The sequence below is a fragment of the Podarcis erhardii genome, assembly GCF_964252035.2.
Source record: "Podarcis erhardii genome assembly, chromosome: 17".
Taxonomy (NCBI): domain Eukaryota; kingdom Metazoa; phylum Chordata; class Lepidosauria; order Squamata; family Lacertidae; genus Podarcis; species Podarcis erhardii.
Window position 1 is genome coordinate 34,632,282 of NC_138515.1, and position 13,861 is coordinate 34,646,142.

Genomic DNA, 13,861 nt, shown 5'->3' on the forward strand with positions numbered 1-13,861 from the left:
TCTTTAAAATGAATTTTAAAATAACCACTGAACCAAGTGATTGGTCAAGATCAACTCTTCCAAGGCTTCTATTTCCACCAGGAGTTTAGAAGCCACTCATTCTTGCTTTTGTTCAGCACCCTTAGTTTCCTTCAACATTTCTTGCCAGTTCTTCTCCATTTCTTCCTTACAGGTGAGAAAAGCATCTTCCAGTCGTCTCATAGAGTTGGCCAAGTCTGGGTTAGCACGCATCACCACCATATCATAAGCCATCCATGTGGCCTGCACTGGGACAGAGTGCAAAATCCAGAGTCACTAATTTGATGAGATTTGTTGCAGTGGCATGGATGAGGGGAAAAAGATGAAACTGATAACAAAACGGAAGAGTTGCCAGCTCTGAGACCAAATACCTCTTCAAATACACTTTAAGTTTCAAACCAGTGCTGCACTCGCTGCAATAACTAACTAGTTTACTCATTGACAGCTTTCCGCAACATCATTGACCCTCAGGGAAGAGTGACATCCTGCTTCTGGGTGTACAGATCTGTGGGGTGGGGCCACTTATCCAACACTTGCATTAGAAAAGCAATAGAATATCTCCCACCCACCCACCAAAATGTGCACAGGGAATTATTAAAACAAATCGGCGAGTTTTCCCAAATCAGACTGCAATGATAGCAAAAGCGGAGCAGCTGTCCTTCCCCCTGCCCACAAAAAAATATAGATTAATGAAGATCCTCCCAGATGGCGGGAGGCTGGCTCTATTTGCATTATGATCTTCACCCCCCACAACACACACTTTTCATCACCCCTACCCCTACCCATCTCAGCCAAGTTTGAGAATCGCTGTTATAGGGCACATTCAGTAATTTAAATGTTATTTTTCAAGTTAACTAGACCATGGTGGCAGAACAACCTAATGCTATTTATGACAGCTAGCTTGCCGTTTTTATCCAATCTGGCTGAGAATAGGTTTTTTTTAAAAGTATGTACTAATTAGTGGAAATGTTTGAATGAATTTGTAATAGAACTCCTGCAAATATTGTCTCACATCAAAACCTAGATTAAGTTCTGAGGCATTGTTTAATTATCCAACAGGCTCGATCAGTATTTGACTTTCTTTGTGCTATTGCAATCCTCTCTACAAAGATTCCAGGTTTTTTTTTTAAAAAAAAGATTCCATTTGAAGTCTATAGTAGTTTGACAACCTGTCCTTGAACTGAAAAACCTCTTTAGAAAGTAACCTGAGAGAAGAGAAGAGTAAGATTTAAATCCTCTCTCCACCCAGTTCCATGTTTGAAACCCACCCTCACACTGCTGTTCTCCCTGCAGGTTCAAATCTATGTTCACAAAAATCAATGTGTAATTTAGCTCTAATTCATTATATTCTACCAGGAAAATCTTTCTTGTCATATTTGACAGGATACTGTAAAAACAAGGTGCTTAAATTAGCAATTTTTCTAATGAATAGTACTTATACAGTAACAACTGTATAAGTAACCTACAGTTTCTACGGATATATGCCCAAGCAGTTTAGCATGTTCCTGTCCTGACAATACAGAACTTATTCAGCTCTTAATTGCATGTATTGATTAGTTATACTCAGATGTGGATGAGCATCAGACCCTCACATCAGATTTAATGGATCCTGGATGAGCATTGTAATCTGCACACTAATTTCTCCCTTGGTGGCTCAGGGGGATATAATTAGCAACAAATAAATCCTCTGCAGGAATAGTACCACACCTGATAGTTTTTCCATGTCTTCCAGGAGCTTCTCTAAATCCCTGTTCAGATCCTCAAGCATTTTTACCATGTTGTCGTAATTTCTTTCACAGGGTTCACATTTGGCCATCTAACAGGGAAGAAGGAAGTGATGAGTGGCACTACAACTTTGTGAAACCGAAGTTTAAAGCACACAGAATGTTCTTACACTCTTTTAATAACTGCATGGTATAGAAGAGCACGTTTTGTATATTTTAAGCATTTCTACCCTGATCTTCAGGCAAAGTGTCCCAGAACAGCTTTCTGTAAGTTAAGGCCAGTAAGAACAGTAAGTAGACAGTCCCAGCCCACAGACATCAACAGGGAGTAGGAAAACAAGCAAACTCACGCACCAGTTCTCAGTGGCTGATAACAGGATGCCATTATTATTATTATTATTATTATTATTATTATTATTATTATTATTTATTATTTATATACCACTCTATACCCAGGGGTCTCAGACCAGATGAGCTCATCTTTTGTTCTTAAAAGTGACAAGTTCTTATAATGAACATTGCACATCAAAAGAGTTGAGGGTGAGGAGGAACTAAATGGAGCTGATCTATGGATTGGGCCCAATAGTTCCACCCCCCTGCAGAAGCCAGAGTACAGTAATGTGTACAACAAGCCTGCAGGATCCTTCCCATTGTTGTTGTGACTGAGTAAACACTTTATACAACTGGACCAAGATCGGAAAATTGTAATTTTCACCCTTCCCCCCCCCCAAAGACTGCAAAACACCCCAATGAATTTTGGATAAATGGATATAAAATATTGAATACTTGCAGGGGGGGAGCTGCAAGTATGTTTAGAGAAAATGAACTTAAATGATTAATTCAGTACTTCTGAAAATCAGAGCACTTCTTATGTGTCAAAGTAAAGATTGAAATACTTAACTTCTAACACTTCAGATTGCAAAATTATACCTCTTGACAGCTGTGCAATAGTGGGCACATGGGAAAAGAAAACCTCAATTACCACAGTAAATGTAGAATAAAATCAAATAAGTATATTAGTCACAAGCAAACAAACAAGCCCTAGTAAGTAGTCCCCAAGTGCCAAAGAGAATATATTTTAAGTGCATACTTGAATTTTTGGCTACAATACCAGTTACGTACCCTAGTTTAAACAATAAATTCATCTATCAGGGCTGAAAAAGATAGACGCTAAATCACTTTGAAGAAGATGATGCTGACAATAATTTAAATGCTTAACTTCAGAAACTCCAGATATCAAACTGTTTTTGTTTTATACTATGCTTGTGGAAGTGAAATTTTGCCATAAATAGTGCCTGCATCAGGCAGAGAGAGAAAGGTGGCAGAAAGCCATTGTTGGATTAGGGCCAGGGAATTATGGCCATCCAAAACAAAAGCTGAAAAGCTGAAAGTTTCATGGTAGATTCAAAAGGTTCCTCATAAAAGCTCTAATGTACGGATTTCATAAGGGATCTCTGCAAGAACAGCGGGTTCTAGAGAAAACTTTCCTTTTGGAAACAGTTCCAGGAAAGATGACCAGAGAGGGAACCATATTACCGAACACATTCACAATACTCTACAAAAAACCTGAATGATCCCATCTTTAAAACCATAGGATTGATTTTTTTTGTTATGTACTGAAGTTCTCACCATGGGCCACACTGTAGATAGTTATGCAAATAAGGGATCGAAAGTGACGTTCAGTGATTGGATAGTTTTAGAAAGTTGTTACAGTTACATTGTAGTGGAGCTCTATATAAGCAGGCTGGCTGAACCCTTCAGTTCAGTTCTGTTCTGGCCTCTGAATAAACAAGAGCTGTTTGAAGAATCGCTGTGTCGTCTGATATGTTCACCCACAACTTAACATGTTTAATATTGTGAAAGGGCAAGATATGAATATTTGAAATAACATAATAAATATAGCTGTGTCTTGTATCTCAGTTGGAGAGCATAGGTTTCAGAAACTGAGCGATCGTTCAAGGAGTCCATGGCTTGAACTTCAGCTCTGAACTCGCTATGTGACTTTGGATATGCCATTTTCCACTTCATCTCCTGCATCTATAATACAGGGATAAATATCCTTGCCCTACAGGATTTTTTTTTAAGGACTGGGGAAATTGTGGAGTGCTTTGAACACTCTAAAAAGGGCTTCCCAACAGCCAATTTTCGTTGTCTTCAGTTTTGTACTGTCAGTATTGCATCTGGTAAAACTACCATCCGTTCTCTCCTTAAGCCCCTTTCTGCACTCCTGCCCTTCATCCCATCCCATAATTACACTTCTGAATTGGTCCAGCGATGCTGATTATTTTTACGTCTTCATCCTATTATTTTTGAATTGTTATTGTCAGGGCTGCCTCTAGGTCCCAGCTCACAGAGGACCAACGCCAGGCTGATATTATGTACAAAAGTCTTTATTGAAGTATAGTTTCCATTTTAAAGCCAGACCGTGCAACCCTACGTCTAGACTCTAGATCGGCGAAGTCCTATCTGAATCACTTCCCCTTCCGCACCAGTTTAAGATCCTAGCCCTGCTCCACCTTCTGCGCTGCTCTCTCCTCCTCTGGGTCCTCCTGCCCTCTGGAGCATTGCCCTTCCTGGACTCTTCCGACGCTGAGTCGCTTAGCTCCTCCCCTTGCCTCCGGCGTGCTTTAGGACCCGGTTCCCAATCCTCACTCTCTGCTGTCCCGCGCTCCTGTACATTTGAACTTGCTTCTCGCGCCAACCCAGTGACCTTTCTCCTAACCGTTACACTGCTTCTATCACTGCTTCCCTCTTCCGTGACACTGGCCGGATCTGACCTCCCCTCCGTTGTACGACTCTCCGAGGAAGGCGTGGTCAGCTCTGCCTCGTCTTCTCTCCCTGGTGGGGAAAGTACTGGTCCCGATGCCTGGGACCCTTCCCCCCCACTCTGCTCTGGTGGGGAAGCTGGTCCTGATCTCCAACTACTACTCTGGGAGTCCCTGCTCCCCCCTTGCTCCTGGGGCGTTCCCCTTGGGACCCCCCTACCCCTGGCCACTGGCGCCCCCTTCTGTGAATCTTCCGATTCGCTGGAGAGGCTTATGGAATCCCTCGGACCACTGTCCCCTCCTACACTGCCCTCTGATTCCTCGCCCTCGCTCTCCATCTCCCATCTTCCCTGTGCCTCTGCTCCTGAGCCCCTGACAGTTATATTTCATGCTGTTCATCTGGCATGTTGTACTCCACTTTGAGCACAATTCTGCGGGCAAGTGGCATACAAATACCCTTGATGATGATATAAATTCAGATAATGGTAATTATTATTATTGAAAGACTAGCCAGGGGAGATGGAGGTATATTAGCTTTACAATTTAATATTCCACTTATTCTTCCATACATTTATCATATAAAAGAAAAATAATCAAAGAATCCAAATATTCCCCCCCCCCATGACTTCTCTCAACTTCCCCTTCCGGTTCTTTGAATATTTGCTACTTCTGCTTAATTTCCAAGTTGTTGTTTCTTAACCTTTTCTTAGTTGCAAGTGTTTACTCAAACCCTACTAATGAGTCCAATTCTTTACGGCGTTTCTGTAAATGCAGCATAAACGGTTCCCAATCTTTTTTAAAATCTCTATTGTCATTGTCTCTTAGTTTTTCTCTCCCCCCCCCCCGATACTTTATTTCCATTAAAAATTATACACCACTTGATTCAAAAAAAAGCCAAAAAAGTGTTTTACACTGCTTCTTGTAGAGGAAAGTTACAGATAGGTAGCCGTGTTGGTCTGCCATGGTCAAAACAAAATAAAAAAATTCCTTCCAGTAGCACCTTAAAGACCAACTGAGTTAGTTCTAGGTATGAGCTTTCGTGTGCATGCACACTTCTGACTTCTGAAGGTATCTGAAGAAGTGTGCATGCACACGAAAGCTCATACCTAGAACTAACTCAGTTGGTCTTTAAGGTGCTACTGGAAGGAATTTTTTTATTTTGCAGAGGAAATACATTGTTGGGGGCAGCTGGGCCTGGTCAGGAGCAGCCAGGCCTTATCCCTGTGGTAGTGCTTTCCCTCCTCAGCATACCTTATTACCATTATTAAAATGAAAAATAAAATTTATAGAGACAGAGAAGTGGAGAGGGGAGCCTGGGAAGCGTCTTATATTTGATGTCCCCTCACATTTGGCCAGGCCTCCATCCCCAGAGGCCAGCAGCACAAAGCCAGGCCTTTTCTGTGGTGGCCCCCTGTTTGCGGGCTGCTCTCCCCAGGGAGACTCGCCGGGGCCCTTCACTCACATCTCTTTCAGTTTCTCTTCATCCAGGCCTTGCGCTAACTGACCAAGCTGTGGAGGGGGGGGCAGTATTTCCTTCATTTTTATTTTGTATTCTCTTTTTGTACTTTCCTGTTGCCCACCGGCCTGGGATCTTCGGGAAAAGGGCGGTATAAAAATGTAATTAATTGATCAATTAATAGGGGAAAAAGGGTGTTTTGGTGGCAAAGCGCAGCCCCAGCGTCCTGGGAGATGGAAATGCGTAACCCGTCCCATTTCCCCCTACTTCACAATAGGTGAAGGCCCTTTCCTTCTTTCGATGGCCCTCTTTCTTTCCCCAAGGCCCCGGCCCCACGCAGCCCCTTTTCCTCTCTCCCTTCATCCGCCCCCAAAGGCCGCATCCCCCCACTTTCCTACCTTCCCCTTCCGCAGGCAGCTCCACAAACCTGGGCACAGCTCAGCCGCCACTGGCCCTTCTCCTCCCTTCCAGCCAATCCCAAGGCCTAGAATGGAGGTGGGCGGGGGCAGCAAAGGCCTAGCAAGGAGCTGCGGGAAGCCGGAGGCCTTTGAATATGGTCTTTTAAATATATATATATACAGTGGTGCCTCGCAAGACGAAAAGAATCCGTTCCGCGAGTCTCTTTGTCTTGCGGTTTTTTCGCCTTGCGGAGCACGGCTATTAACAGCTTAGCGGCTTAGCGGCTATTAACGGCTTAGCGGCTTAGCGGCTATTAACGGCTTAGCGGCTTAGCGGCTATTAACGGCTTAGCGGCTTAGCGGCTATTAACAGCTTAGCGGCTTAGCGGCTATTAACGGCTTAGCGGCTTAGCGGCTATTAACGGCTTAGCGGCTATTAACGGCTTAGCGGCTTAGTGGTTATTAACGGCTTGACGGCTTAGCGGATTAGCACTATTAGCGGTTTAGCGGCTTTAAGAAAAAGGAAACAAACTCCCAAGAACTCGCAAGACGTTTCATCTTGCGAAGCAAGCCCATAGGGAAATTCGTCTTGCGGAACGACTCAAAAAACGGAAAACTCTTTCGTCTTGCGCGTTTTTCGTCTTGCGAGGCATTCGTCTTGCGAGGTACCACTGTATATATATATATATATATATATATATATCAACAACCTCAGATATGCAGATGACACAGCCTTGATGGCAGAAAGTGAGGAGGGATTAGAGAACCTTTAGAAATAGAAAATAGAAGTATTTTGAGTATGGCTATGCAAGCAAAATTGGGAAAGGAGTATGGCAAGGCTGTATATTGTCTCCCTGCTTATTTAACTGATATGCAGAATTCATCATGCGAAATCCTGGGCTGGATGAATCCCAAGCCGGAATTAAGATCACCGGAAGAAATGACCACCTCAGATATGCAGATGACACAACCTTGATGGCAGAAAGTGAGGAGGGATTAAAGAACCTTTTAATGAGGGTGAAAGAGGAGAGCGCAAAATATGGTCTGAAGCTCAACATCAAAAAAACGAAGATCATGGCCACTGGTCCCATCACCTCCTGGCAAACAGAAGGGGAAGAAATGGAGGCAGTGAGAGATTTTACTTTATTGGGCTCCATGATCACCGCAGATGGTGACAGCAGTCATGAAATTAAAAGACGCCTGCTTCTTGGGAGAAAGGCGATGGCAAACCTAGACAGCATCTTAAAAAGCAGAGACATCACCTTGCCAACAAAGGTCCATATAGTAAAAGCTCTGGTTTTCCCAGTAGTGATCTATGGAAGTGAGAGCTGGACCATAAAGAAGGCTGATCGCCAAAGAATTGATGCTTTTGAATTCTGGTGCTGGAGGAGACGCTTGAGAGTCCCATGGACTGCAAGAAGATCAAACCTCTCCATTCTTAAGGAAATCAGCCCTGAGTGCTCACTGGAAGGACAGATCCTGAAGCTGAGGCTCCAAGACTTTGGCCACCTCATGAGAAGAGCAGACTCCCTGGAAAAGACCCTGATGTTGGGAAAGATGGAGGGCACAAGGAGAAGGGGATGACAGAGGACGAGATGGTGGGACAGTGTTCTTGAAGCTACCAGCATGAGGGAGGCAGTGGAAGACAGGAGTGCCTGGCGTGCTCTGGTCCAGGGGGTCACAAAGAGGCAGACCTGACTAAATGACTAAACAACAACAACAACAATGGTAATTTGGGGGAGAGGCGAGCAACTAGCCCGGCAGGCACTCATGGCAGCACCCTGGGGACTTCAGGGGGCCAGCAGATTCACAGGTCATTTGCAACTCTTTTTTAAATTTTGAAACGGGTGTGTGGCATTGTGTTGCACAGTAGCTGAAAGAGTTAGATTGCTTTCCATGAGAAGGAACGCTCCTCCATCAGATGTAATCTGGGGGCAACCATTCCATCAATCTGCAGCAGAGGAAGAAACCTGGGAAGCAAGACCACCATAGCCCTTCGAGCGCCTCCTCTCCGCCAACTGTTTCTGTTCCTTGCGTTCATCAACTATAATAATATTGTTACATGCCAACCCAGTCTCTGCAGCAGTGTGAGAATCAAGGGATACTAAGCACACTTAGCAGGGTATCTGTTTCCTTTGGGAATAATGAGGCACAGTGGAATCCGTGGTGTCTTTATGATAACGTGGTTTATTTACACATATATGCAATCCAATGGAGGGCTCTCCAGCATTACTTTCCAAGAGGTACTGGCCTCTCCCATAGCCACAGCATTGGATTCAAAACAGACATTCTGCTTTTTTTACTTTCTCTCCAGCCCACTGCTTAGTAACTGTTCCTTAACTCCTAATTGCCATTCTAAACTCTAGCCTGTTAGACTAAACCCTTGGCTTTTAGCCCCTGAGGGAGGGAGGGAGTAGGGTTGCCGCATTTCAAAAAGTAGAATTCCTCACACCCGCAAAGTTGGAAACAGAGGCTTATCATACCACTTGCGTCTATTGTAAAAATGCAGGAATCTGCTTATTTCCTGGTTCTAGCATTCCAACTTTAATTCAGTTCTAACACTAACTTAATCCAGAATTCAGGGTGTCTTACACCACAGATTCCTAACAATTTGAAGCTTTGATAACTGCTGCGTGAGCTGCCTGGTTTTTTACCTCCCTCCTCGTCCCTTCTGTGGCATGTCTTTTCCATTGTAAGCTTGCTGGCTTAAAGTAATGTGTGAGTGAAGCCTGTCTTCCACATTGTTGACTGGGAAATTTCTCACATGGTTATTGACAGTGAAAGACGCTGCGTGCTACATACAGCAGAGAGCACCATTTCCTTCTGCAAAGCAGCCACTGCCTCCTCGTAACTACGTAGCTGAGCAAATATGTTGCTGCACACCTGCATAACCTGTTCATAGGGGTATGATATGCTAATCGATGTGGCTGAGGAAATGACTTCTAGCATTGCGGTGGAACAAGAATCTTTAAGTCAGGATCGAGAAAGACTCTTTGTTCTGGGATCGTGCTCTGCGGTGATGAGTGAAGAAGGGATGTGCCGACTGACAACGTTGTGTAGGGAGCCCTTAGGATTCCAAATATAAGAAGAATAGGATTTGTGGTAAGGACTGAGAAACTTTATCAGAGATGTGTGAAGGGGGTACTGGGACGGAGTGTTGCTTCAGAGGAAGGCTGGGCTGCCTCTAACCATCCTTTGTGCTCAGCCTCTCCAATGAGACCTTTTCTCATCAGAAAGAATAAATTTGGTATAAAACGTTCTTTGGGCCTGTTGGGGGTAGATTGTGGATTTATGTCAAGTATTTGAACATGATTCTAAACCAGAATGTCACAAAATGAAAGGGAATCAGTTTGCATGAGGGACCAGTTCTTGTTTGTTAATTCCATTTCACTTCACTCTGCACCAATTGGTTTCACCCAGAACCAGATTTCTTACTATCTCTGTTTATTAAATAAAAAATGACCAGGACATATGACAGGAAGAATGCTCAGGCAGAGTAAACAGATTTAAGTAACTCTACCTTCTGATTCTCTTTTGCAAATGCCTCCCCTATATTAACATTCCAAAGGAAACATGGAGCTGGGGGGCCCATGTTTTCTTTGCAGAGTGCAGTTGTATCCTGGGAGACTAGAAAAGACCAAGCAGCCTTTGCTATCATCCCATGTTTCTGCCAGGCTTATCTTTTGTAATTGAGAAACTTCTGACTCCCCCAGAATAAGAGAGACTGCTCTGTCATATATACCGTATTTTTTGCTCTATAAGACTCACTTTTTCCATCCTAAAAAGTAAGGGGAAATGTGTGTGCGTCTTATGGAGCGAATGCAGGCTGCGCAGCTATCCCAGAAGCCAGAACAGCAAGAGGGATTGCTGCTTTCACTGCGCAGCGATCCCACTTGTTGTTCTAGCTTCTGAGATTCAGAATATTTTTTTGTTTTGTTTTCCTCCTCCAAAAACTAGGTGCGCCTTGTGGTCTGGTGCATCTTATAGAGTGAAAAATACAGTACTTTTTTCCTAATTGTGTGTGTTGACAGGAACCTGAAATACTGGCTTAACCAATGCATAACCTATGATACAAATAAAATAGCATGATCCCATTCGAGGACAGAGTTCAAAAGAAATGAATGAGTAATGAAGAGTAATGAGTCAGAAAGGCATGTATAACCAGCAGAGAACTTCTGGACCAACTCAGTAATCATAGCCTTGGACAGGCTATGAGGCAGCAGGTTAGAGATATCAGAAAATCCTGCATTGGCGGGACGGGGGAAAGGAGTAGTTGCCAGGTTAATGACACATAATCAACAATTTGTTCCAGTTTTCAAGATGTTGATGAATTCTGACAAGCTTTGTAATACCTTCAAAGTTTTGCTGTGTGGTTTCTGTTTTCTCAATCTTGCAGACTATTATTTGAAGTGTTGGTATTGGTATCGGGGAAAGAGAGAGAAAGAATAGCTTCAAGCGGTGGTTGCAAAATGAATTAGCCTCGAAGGGAGTAAATAAGAGAGGCATGTTGAGCAGGTTTTACATGAAACCCTTGAAGGAAATTGGAACACTTCATTGGGCAGCTTCTTCCATTGCCAAACCGCTTAGATAATCTAGGGAATTATTCCTAGTGCTTAACCTGCTAGCTTTCTTCTCAGTTGATTTAGAATACAGTAATTGCTGCTGTCATCATCTACAGAAACAGATGTGGTTGTGCCCTGGAGTTGCAGCCTAGAGTAGGCAACTTTTCAAACTATGAAAAGGTGAGAAGGAAGTTCTTGCACTCACCTGCTGTGAGTAAAGGTCTGCTCTTGAAACCGCGTTACATTTTCTCCTAATCCACAATAGATGGGCATGTTCAAACAAAAGCATTAGAGTATTCAGAATGGAAAAGTTATTGTCTGCACAGGTAAGTTTGCTAAAGGTGTAGTCAGTGTCCTTCTGGTGTAGATCCAAGCCTTCATCGTTTAAAACAAACATTCAAGCACATATATAGCAGTTCAGCCAAGAGATCAACACAGCCTTGTTCTGTCCACTGTTCATGCTCAGGGGACATTGGTGAATGGAGAATGTTTATATAGTATCTAGATAAAAATATGAGGAAGTGTTGCTGTGACTACTTGGGCAATAGAATATTGATGTGCAAATGTTGCACGCACCCGGGCCAGTGCATAGATAAGAGCTTTTCAGATATCTTACTGCCAATTGCAACTCCTACCTTGGTAAGGGCTTTTTTGAAAACATCACCTCTAAATCAGCACTAAATTGCTTTCCTTCATAGAACTGCTTAATTGTATCGCATATACTGATAACTAGGTTAGCAGAAACTGGCCTGAGATATAACAGATCACTTTGCAAATGGTGGAAGTTTTAATTAATAATAAACTAGTAAACTGGATTGACTACAGGTCTTTTGGTGAATGCTTCTGATTCTATTGCATAACTTTCTAAAACTTCCCTTTAGAATATATTTTTTTGGTAATATTTACTTTAATCGTTGAAACTATTCTGAATATAGAACTGTAAACCATTACTTTGATTACTTTATGGGTAGGTTTATACATCCCACTTTTTAAGGATTAGAAATTTCTTCCATTTTTCTGTGATTAATGTTCACAGCTCTCTTTAATGCATTTATGCAATCACAGATTCTTCTTAATTGTCAATAAATTCATCTCTTTTACCATTTGGGAAGGTGTGTGTGTGTGTGTGTGTGCGCGTGTGTGTGCATGCAAATGTTAACCATGGACGGATTACAGATTAGATTGTGAATACCATTTGTTTATTTTATACCTAATAACTTGGAAACATGGCAAAAGTCATCATTATTCCTGTTTTAAATGTTTTCATTTGCATCAGTTTGGAGTGTCAGAGTAATGTTTAATCTTATTATTTGTTTTCTATGTTGAAATGGCATTAGATTGATGAAGAATAATGTATTTTATATATCTTTAAACTGGACATATCAAATCGTCAAAAGTATACAGTACAGTGTCTGTAGATGCAGCTTGCATGCACAAATATTTGGTGGAGAAGCAGATGGTAACTCCTATATTAGGAACAGTGCAGCATGGAAACAATGAACTCTGCTTTTGTCACCATGTAGTTCACAGGTGGCTGTTGTGTTTGTCTGTGATGCACAAAGAGCTTAACATCAGGCTTATAGTACAGAATTTGCCTTTATCTACATCATTTGCAGTGATGTTTCTTTTTACTTCATGTGTTTTTATCTGATCCCCCCCCCCCCCCAATTGGAGAAGCATGGCTTGTGTCTGCTTATCTTAGATTATTCTGGTACAGCTGGACCATTCTAGGCAATATGGTTTGCTTCAGTCATCCTAGGATCTGTCCTTTTTTAAAAAAACTACATTACTCTTTGTCATGAACTCGTTGTTGTTGCGAACCCACTTTGAATGCTTCTTCAGAAAAGATGCGCTAAAATTTGACTTTTTAAAAAATGCTTGTAAAAATAGTGCTGAAGTTATTTTTGTACTGTTATGTGAAACAAAGAGACTCTTCTGATGAATATGTGGATTGTGCAATCTCACAGACTTTAAATAAGGAGGGGGGGAAATAGGAGGACCTTTAGAATTGGGTCTGGAAATGTGCTGAGGGCCTGCAAGATATTAGGGGCACAACAAACTCAGTCCAGTCTACACGTTTTTGAAGTTCATTTTATATAGCACCTTCAGTTTACATAGTACTTAACCAAAGTTACTCAATAATATAAGTAAAAACAAAAAACAAAACCACCCAAGTCCTTGTGAAGGAGCTTCTAAGTCTATAAACCGAAACAACAGTTGTAATTCATTAATGTTTAGTTGTTTTTTAATGGTTTTTAGTGATCCTTGTTTTTATTTGTAAGCCGCTGTAAGTCCCATCAGGGGAAAGGTGCCGTATGTGTGTGGGGGGGGGTAAAGGACCCCTGGATGCTTAAGTCCAGTCAAAGGCAACTATGGAGTTGCGGCGCTCATCTCACTTTCAGGCCGAGGGAGTCGGCGTTTGTCCACAGACAGCTTTCAGGGTTATGTGACGAGCATGACTAAACCGCCTCTGGCACAACGGGACACCATGACGAGTGCCAGAGCGCATTGAAATGCTGTTTACCTTCCCACCACAGTGGTACCTATTTATCTACTGGTTCTGGCGTGCTTTCAAACTGCTAGGTTGGCAGAAGCTGAGACAGAGCAACGGGAGCTCACCCCGTCACAGGGATTGGAACCGCCAACCTTCTAATCGGCAAGCCCAAGAGGCTTAGTGGTTTAGACCACAGTGCCACCCGCGTCCACTACTACAATTACTGCCACTAATAGTAACAAATCCTCTTGTGACAACTGTATAGAGTCTTCATTTGATGATGTGCTGGTCCAGGGGGGAGGTTACCGTGGGGCGAGGTCCAGGACCTGAGTTGAGGGTCGGCAGACAGTCCTCCTCGGGCGAAGCGGGGTCCACAGCGAGGAGCCGGGCAAGGACAGGAACTCTGGGGGAACCGGACTGGATGCTGGCCAAAACAGCTCATCA

At 42.9% G+C, this 13,861-nt stretch overlaps 2 protein-coding genes across 15 annotated transcripts in view; one reads left to right on the forward strand and one right to left on the reverse strand.

Moving 5' to 3' along the window:
* SYCE3 (synaptonemal complex central element protein 3) lies at nt 1–11,357 on the reverse strand. Of its 7 annotated transcripts, none has more exons than XM_081845690.1 (3): nt 11,129–11,357; nt 1,726–1,834; nt 1–266 (listed from the first exon to the last, which is right to left on the reverse strand). In XM_081845690.1, exons 1-3 carry the CDS (start codon nt 11,318–11,320, stop codon nt 97–99), a joined length of 471 nt encoding a protein of 156 aa, XP_081701816.1. In that variant the 5' UTR covers nt 11,321–11,357; the 3' UTR covers nt 1–96. The 7 variants fall into 7 exon arrangements, with proteins under 7 accessions (XP_081701816.1, XP_081701820.1, XP_081701821.1 ...); XM_081845694.1 differs by lacking the exon at nt 11,129–11,357 and adding an exon at nt 7,624–7,648; XM_081845695.1 differs by lacking the exon at nt 11,129–11,357 and adding an exon at nt 7,367–7,391.
* STYK1 (serine/threonine/tyrosine kinase 1) overlaps nt 8,081–13,861 on the forward strand; it is a 26,932-nt gene continuing 21,151 nt past the window's right edge. For 3 of the 8 annotated variants that reach the window (XM_081845355.1, XM_081845362.1, XM_081845361.1), the window contains exon 1: nt 9,309–9,463. The gene's annotated coding sequence lies outside the window, so the exon portion shown is untranslated. Of the gene's footprint in view, nt 8,484–9,308; nt 9,464–11,110; nt 11,250–11,455; nt 11,563–13,861 lie in introns of those variants that run through there. The other 5 variants (XM_081845358.1, XM_081845363.1, XM_081845356.1 and 2 more) reach the window with 5 other exon arrangements.